Source organism: Mizuhopecten yessoensis, unplaced genomic scaffold, assembly GCF_002113885.1.
Source record: "Mizuhopecten yessoensis strain PY_sf001 unplaced genomic scaffold, ASM211388v2 scaffold10555, whole genome shotgun sequence".
Lineage (NCBI taxonomy): Eukaryota > Metazoa > Mollusca > Bivalvia > Pectinida > Pectinidae > Mizuhopecten > Mizuhopecten yessoensis.
This window is the reverse complement of record NW_018408605.1, coordinates 109,943-119,230: the sequence shown is the minus strand read 5'-3', so window position 1 is coordinate 119,230 and position 9,288 is coordinate 109,943. Positions and strand designations below refer to the sequence as shown.

At 42.1% G+C, this 9,288-nt stretch overlaps 1 protein-coding gene across 1 annotated transcript; it reads left to right on the top strand.

Moving 5' to 3' along the window:
* Positions 1-969: 969 nt before the first annotated feature.
* On the top strand, positions 970-5,068 carry LOC110461065 (adhesive plaque matrix protein-like). The gene is made up of 3 exons (XM_021514346.1): positions 970-1,180; positions 1,997-4,575; positions 4,730-5,068. The coding sequence occupies exons 1-3, from the start codon at positions 970-972 to the stop codon at positions 5,066-5,068; spliced, it is 3,129 nt and encodes a 1,042-aa protein (XP_021370021.1).
* The last annotated feature ends 4,220 nt before the right edge of the window (positions 5,069-9,288 follow it).

The following is a 9,288-nucleotide window of genomic DNA, read 5'->3' as shown; positions in this document are numbered from 1 at the left end:
TGGAGGTAAGGACTAACCACACTGAAGTGTTTCGTGTGTCAATGTGGAGGTAAGGACTAACCACACTGAAGTGTTTCGTGTGTCAATGTGGAGGTAAGGACTAACCACACTGAAGTGTTTCGTGTGTCAAAGTGGAGGTAAGGACTAACCACACTGAAGTGTTTCGTGTGTCAATGTGGAGGTAAGGACTAACCACAATACCGAGTCACCCACTCATATCATCCTGATCGTTAACCAATTTATCCATTTCTATTTCCTGTTAAACCATTTCCTTCTTTTAGGTTTTGGCATGTTTTCAATGTATTATTGTATAAGTCATTTTGTACTGATTTAGGATCATAGCTTGTTGAACAGCCTAGTCGCTTGTAACCACCGTGTCAGATCTCGAAAATCTCTTAAACATAGACATATTTCCTAGTAACGTCTAGACATTGTTAACATATCTACTTCTACAGTGTATGAGCTACTGTTCACCTTGCGTGAACTTCAATTCACACTAAAATAATAAAAACTTAATGCACAATTCGGAAATCACGTCTCAAAAATAGATATCACACTGACAGGTGTTTATGAAAATTGATTCTTAAACTGAAAAGCGGGTGTGTTACTTAAATAATCGTATCCGTCTTTTCTTCCACCTGTAAAACATTCGACACATGCATTAATACTCTAATCCTTTTTATTTATTTTTTGAGAAATATTATCTGTTTCATTTTATTTTTATTTTACTATTATTGATACAATTTTGCTGCTGCTATTTGAAAAATAGTTTTTTTTATCAAATGTAGGATTATTGAGACGAATGATTTAATCAGCATTTGGGGGTTTTCAGAATCAATGAAGAAGTTTATGAAATCAGCAGGTGATCAGATGAAAAATGATTATCAGACAATTTTTCAAACCGGAAGTCAGTTTACAAATGGACTAATGAATTCCGGTAGCCATCAGTCGTCTGTATCCGGACGTAAGATGACGCCCATCAGCACGATTGGTATGATGGGCGCAAACAAATGGAAAAGTTCCGGAAGTACGTCAACAGGGTCGTCTCAGTGGATGGGTGAAAGTAGTACTATGACTGGCATAGGAAAACAGTGGTCAGGAGGTCAAGGGTCAATAGGCGTGGTCAACCAAGGCAAATTTGCACCAATGCTGACGTCATATCTGCAACCAGACTTTCAAGGTATGCTCTTAATACACTGAAGTTTTAGATGGGCAGTTTAACAGATATTACGATGTGCGCAAGTTATATGAAGCAGGTACAATGCTTTCAGTTGTAATTACGTAGATAAATAGATACTTGATAATTTCAACACACAGATATTACTTTCATCACTGGTAGCATTATTTGAATTAACTGCATGAAAAGCTCGATCACTTCTTATTTGATAATCATTTTCCCCACTATATCAATCTATATCAATTAGTGTCAATCACAAGAATTTTTATAAGTATCACTCTCTAAGAGTTTTACAGACCTATATCCGGAGTGATGCCTTGGCGATGTCCTCAGCTCGACCGCGCATGCCCAAGTAGATGTTGGAAGATCGACGGTTTTACAGGGTGTATGCACTGCGCATGTCCATGTGAGTGACAATAACAACAATAGGTTTGACAAATCATAAAAATTAGATTTGTTAAAATATATTAACATTTGAAAAGTCTTACAAAATCGATTTGTAAATAGGGTTTTACATTTGACAGGTCAAACGCTCATCAGATTTTGACCAATGTGTCCGTGCTCAGTTGCCATGCATTGTCTTAATTATTCAAATTATAATTTAAGTTCTATGGAAAGGAATTTTCTTATATAATTTTATATCAAATTATTTTTGTATAATTCGGAAGACTCGTAATACGTGTCAATCTTAAGAAGAACATTTCATGTACAAAATCGAAACTAGTTATTGGAAACAAGATACTTTGTATTTTGATGTTTTTTAATGTTAGCATACTTGTTTGCAAATACAGTGAAGACAACAGTGAAAACACCGACAAGTCAATACTCCACCGACCAAACACCGACACGTTAACACTCCACCGACCAAACACCGACACGTCAACACTCCACCGACCAAACACCGACACGTCAACACTCCACCGACCAAACACCGACACGTCAACACTCCACCGACCAAACACCGACACGTCAACACTCCACCGACCAAACACCGACACGTCAACACTCCACCGACCAAACACCGACACGTCAACACTCCACCGACCAAACACCGACACGTCAACACTCCACCGACCAAACACCGACACGTCAACACTCCACCGACCAAACACCGACACGTCAACACTCCACCGACCAAACACCGACACGTCAACACTCCACCGACCAAACACCGACACGTCAACACTCCACCGACCAAACACCGACACGTCAACACTCCACCGACCAAACACCGACACGTCAACACTCCACCGACCAAACACCGACACGTCAACACTCCACCGACCAAACACCGACACGTCAACACTCCACCGACCAAACACCGACACGTCAATACTCCACCGACCAAACACCGACACGTCAACACTCCACCGACCAAACACCGACACGTCAACACTCCACCGACCAAACACCGACACGTCAACACTCCACCGACCAAACACCGACACGTCAACACTCCACCGACCAAACACCGACACGTCAACACTCCACCGACCAAACACCGACACGTCAACACTCCACCGACCAAACACCGACACGTCAACACTCCACCGACCAAACACCGACACGTCAACACTCCACCGACCAAACACCGACACGTCAACACTCCACCGACCAAACACCGACACGTCAACACTCCACCGACCAAACACCGACACGTCAACACTCCACCGACCAAACACCGACACGTCAACACTCCACCGACCAAACACCGACACGTCAACACTCCACCGACCAAACACCGACACGTCAACACTCCACCGACCAAACACCGACACGTCAACACTCCACCGACCAAACACCGACACGTCAACACTCCACCGACCAAACACCGACACGTCAACACTCCACCGACCAAACACCGACACGTCAACACTCCACCGACCAAACACCGACACGTCAACACTCCACCGACCAAACACCGACACGTCAACACTCCACCGACCAAACACCGACACGTCAACACTCCACCGACCAAACACCGACACGTCAACACTCCACCGACCAAACACCGACACGTCAACACTCCACCGACCAAACACCGACACGTCAACACTCCACCGACCAAACACCGACACGTCAACACTCCACCGACCAAACACCGACACGTCAACACTCCACCGACCAAACACCGACACGTCAACACTCCACCGACCAAACACCGACACGTCAACACTCCACCGACCAAACACCGACACGTCAACACTCCACCGACCAAACACCGACACGTCAACACTCCACCGACCAAACACCGACACGTCAACACTCCACCGACCAAACACCGACACGTCAACACTCCACCGACCAAACACCGACACGTCAACACTCCACCGACCAAACACCGACACGTCAACACTCCACCGACCAAACACCGACACGTCAACACTCCACCGACCAAACACCGACACGTCAACACTCCACCGACCAAACACCGACACGTCAACACTCCACCGACCAAACACCGACACGTCAACACTCCACCGACCAAACACCGACACGTCAACACTCCACCGACCAAACACCGACACGTCAACACTCCACCGACCAAACACCGACACGTCAACACTCCACCGACCAAACACCGACACGTCAACACTCCACCGACCAAACACCGACACGTCAACACTCCACCGACCAAACACCGACACGTCAACACTCCACCGACCAAACACCGACACGTCAACACTCCACCGACCAAACACCGACACGTCAACACTCCACCGACCAAACACCGACACGTCAACACTCCACCGACCAAACACCGACACGTCAACACTCCACCGACCAAACACCGACACGTCAACACTCCACCGACCAAACACCGACACGTCAACACTCCACCGACCAAACACCGACACGTCAACACTCCACCGACCAAACACCGACACGTCAACACTCCACCGACCAAACACCGACACGTCAACACTCCACCGACCAAACACCGACACGTCAACACTCCACCGACCAAACACCGACACGTCAACACTCCACCGACCAAACACCGACACGTCAACACTCCACCGACCAAACACCGACACGTCAACACTCCACCGACCAAACACCGACACGTCAACACTCCACCGACCAAACACCGACACGTCAACACTCCACCGACCAAACACCGACACGTCAACACTCCACCGACCAAACACCGACACGTCAACACTCCACCAACCAAACACCGACAAGTCAATACTCTACCGACCAAACACCGACACGTCAACACTCCACCGACCAAACACCGACACGTCAACACCCCACCGACGAATCACCGACACGTCAACATTTCACCGACCAAACACCGACACGTCAACACCCCACCGACGAATCACCGACACGTCAACATTTCACCGACCAAACACCGACACGTCAACACTCCACCGGTCAAACAAAGTCGAGTTTGTCAACTCACTCACCTTTGTCGACTAGAAAACAGAAATTTCCAAACGCAACACCTACCTACTTAGGACATTCAGTATCGCCTGTCCCAATGATAACACCTCTGATATCGGAAGAAACAACGTTATCTCAAAAGACGGGTATAAATTTCAGTTCTCCATCAGTTATCTCCTCTTCTCCAGCAACGCCTCTATTTACTCCCATGGAAACACAAACCTCTTCTCCATCGACCACAGCACTGGCAACAGAAATAGCTGCAAACAGTACGAACACGTCACAGACAGCAGCGGCGAAATCCTCAACGACCATGACTACGTCACCATTAACATTTATAACGTCATCTACTTCAACGCCTCAAACGACATTAACGTTGTCATTTACAACAGCTACGTCACAACCGGAAGTGATGTCGTCCTCGCCATCGTCACTGACAACAGTACCTTCGTCACCTATGACCACAACTTCGAACCTTCCCAACTCAGAACATATTAAAATCAAACTGTTGATTAGAGAAGGGAGTACAGGTTTACCGAACAGTATTGAAGAGAAGCAATTTGCAACAAGCGATGGCACAATAGCCGAAAAAAGCCTGAAAACACAAGAACCCATACAAATTAATACCATCAAAACAACAATTCCCGCTCCAGATACCATAACGCCAGAATTGGTAACAGAAGAAACAGTCTCCTGGATGAAATTTGTAATCACACCAAAACCTCAACGCTTGCAGACTTTCTCAACAAAATCGCTTAGTACTAATTCAGAACCTACCACTAAAACAGGACGACAGATGTTGCAGTCACACAAACATGAGGAATTACAACACGAAATTTACCCCGAAACATCAACACCAGCGTCTCAAACAACGCAACACTCGGGGAGAAACAATCACCAATATGACAACATTCTCAAATTCTTTCGATATATTGATTCTGGTGAAAAAGAGAAAGCTATAGCATTACCTCAACAAATTCTTGCAGAAGGAAAGCAGTCCAGCACTCCTGTAACAAAGCCTAACAATTCGTCAAAGGAAGCTGCAAAATCTAGTGAGAACACTGGTCGAACCACTGACACCATCACGGGCGTGACATACCTCAGTGAACCCGACATTCAACCCACTGTACCAAGTGAGGGACACAACGGTAACACAACGAACCTAACTGGTATACCATTGACTAACCTAACTGGTATACCATTGACTAACCTAACTGGTATACCATTGACTAACGTGACTGGTACTACAAGGCAACCAAGCTCATCCGGTACAAATGACGAGTTTTTTTCAACCTCTCTAATACTTCGTTTTCAAGATACTTTTTCTCTCCTGATACGCCCGATTTTTTTCATACGCATGGCATGTGGTAGGGGCAGTGTGTACTTCCGATATATACAGTTATTCTGAGACTAGCACAAAACAATATGCAAAGATACCGGTAGGCGGATCCTGACGGCATGTCTGACAACAAAGTACTCTTTTTGATGATTATAACATTTAGCCATTTTTATTGAAATTACTAATTACTAAGAACTGTTTTACCAGTTATGAGGAAGATGATTGTATGCTGGCGGAGGTATAACAGAATTTTACCCCGTAATTGTAGCACTAGAACTTATATAACTGTACAATTGTGTCAGTATAACGTTAAATATGATTCTCTAAGTAAACTATGGCTAACTTTGTAATTGTGGCAGTATAACGTTAAATAGAATTATCTAAGTAAACTATGGCTAACTTTGTAATTGTGGTGGTATAACGTTAAACAGAATTATCTAAGTAAACTATGGCTAACTTTGCAATTTTGTCAGTATAACGTTAAACAGAATTATCTAAGTAAACTATGGCTAACTTTGTAATTGTGGCAGTATAACGTTAAATAGAATTCTCTAAGTAAACTATGGCTAACTTTGTAATTGTGCCAGTATAACGTTATATAAATTATCTAAGTAAATTATGGCTAACTTTGTAATTGTGTCAGTATAACGTTAAATAGAATTATCTAAGTAAACTATGGCTAACTTTGTTATTATGGCAGTTTAACGGTAAATATAATTTTCTAAGTAAACTATGGCTAACTTTGTAAATGTGTCAGTATAACGTTAAATAGAATTATCTAAGTAAACTATGGCTAACTTTGTGATTGTGGCAGGATAACGAAGAATAAATGTAAAATGTTGTTTAAACGAAAGTTACTGTAAGTGTGTAGTTGTTTTATTTTCCCAGAATCTCTATTTTGCCCTGAAACAAAACACGATTGTGACATAAACTGCCATGTCCCTGACACGTTGAGAGAATGCACACTTTGTATGTGTGATAGCATCGACAGTTCGCCCCATTTGTCATCACAGGAGACATCTATGGCGACTCTTGGGAATCCAGAAACAGATTCAGGTACAGTTAGTTTCAATGTTCTCTTTGTTTTATTCTCTAGTGCACTATTGGTGAGATAATCTGGAGTTATTGATCCAACGTCATTATTTACATGAACTGTTTACACAGTTATAAAAATGTTTACTTATCAATAAAGACATCTACATGCAATGTAAAATATATAAGTCGAGAAGGTTATCAATATAACAAACATTACCTTTTGATTGTGACGTCAGATGTCACCGCGTACCCGATCACTCTAGTTTAATCACCAGTTGTATACTGAGTATTGTAGTAGTATGTTTAAACATTTGTATTGCGAAACATGCCCTATTTTATTATTAGCTTCGCACAGTAACTACATATAGCCAGGTCCCTAACACACACACACTGGGAGATGTACCTCAACATATTCCGTCTTTGCGTATTGCAGAGTTATCTTCTCTTGGGAGCAGGTGTTGATTGTTACGTCATTGGTTTGTGTGAGAAAATTACGTCGTTTTCTCAAAAGTTGATGACGTTACTCTCACAAACAAGTGACGTAACAATCAATACCTGTTCCCAAGAGAAGATAACTCTGCAATACGCAAAGACGGAATATTTGCATCGATTATTTATTTCATAATGAAACATTTCATACTTTATTTAAATCACATACTTATTAATACGGCCTGTATTTAGCCCGTTGAAGTTTGAATATATTGCAAATATTGTACATAATTAATTTTGTATATTAACCCTTTTGGATAAACTTTGTCTTACAGTTCCTATGGTCTTGATGTAATTGTTTTCTATGTCCATAAATTGCCCTAATTTTATGGTTTTCTCTTTTTAAGTATCGTGTTGTTGTAGCTTGATACAAATTGTACATATTTTATTCTTTATCGTTTACTCCATACCGTTTATATTTTAAAATGCCGAGGGGGAAGATAATCGACAGTATGATTATTTCTCTCATTTCTTGGTGATATAAATGTTTGAATGAACTTGTATTATATTTTACTCAATACTCTATTCATCTCTATCATATAACCAGTCATTTGGAAATATAGATCGATCATAGTAAATGACCTATAATAGACGTATACCTGTTCTGTATTCTGAGGTCTTGTATTAACTCTTGTGATTGACATTTTGTAGTTTTAGAGATTTATTTCCATATTGCGATGCCCTTTGTTTCGTTGTTAAATCTGCAGACCTATCCCAGAGATTTATTTCTGTATTGCGATGCCCTTTGTTTCGTTGTTAAGTCTGCAGACCTATCCCAGAGATTTATTTCTATATTGCGATGCCCTTGTTTCGTTGTTAAGTCTGCAGACCTATCCCAGACGACTGTGCGGATGAGTGCTTGTTCCTTGATGGTGATAATTACTTTTGTCCCGTGTGTAGGTGTGAACAATTGCAACATGTCCACGGCGGAAATATTCCAGATACCACTCTGTCATCAGGTATAGTGACTTCAATAATATTATAACATGTATACAATATTGGTTCCTTAAAATGGGGAATAGGTCAGCGAGACAATATTCAAGTGATCGAATTCACGGCCGAAAAAAAAAATGTATTTTTGAACCCACCACTTACTTGTATGATTGAAATACTGAAATCAATAGAAACAGCAGTTTTAATACCGCTTACCAAGAGCTTGAGGTTGCTTCCACGACAGATAGATTCCAAGATCTTTTGATGTTTCTTCCACGACAGGTAAGTACCAAGAGCTTGAGGTTGCTTCCACGACAGATAGATTCCAAGATCTTTTGATGTTTCTTCCAGGGCAGATATATTCCAAGATCTTTTGATGTTTCTTCCACGTCCGGTAGATTCCAAGATCTTTTGATGTTTCTTTCACGACAGGTAAGTACCAAGAGCTTGAGGTCGCTTCCACGACAGATATATTACAAGATCTTTTGAGGTTGCTTCCACGACAGATATATTCCAAGATATTATGATGTTACTTCCATGATAGGTAAGTACCAAGAGCTTGAGGTCGCTTCCACGACAGATATATTCCAAGATCTTTTGATGTTACTTTCACGACAGGTAGATTCCAAGATCTTTTGATGTTTCTTCCAGGGCAGATATATTCCAAGATCTTTTGATGTTTCTTCCACGGCAGGTAGATTCCAAGATCTTTTGATGTTACTTTCACGACAGGTAGATTCCAAGATCTTTTGATGTTTCTTTCACGACAGGTAAGTACCAAGAGCTTGAGGTTGCTTCCACGGCAGATATATTCCAAGATCTTTTGATGTTTCTTCCACGACAGATATATTCCAAGATCTTTGGAGGTTGCTTCCACGACAGATATATTCCAAGATCTTTTGATGTTACTTTCAAGACAGGT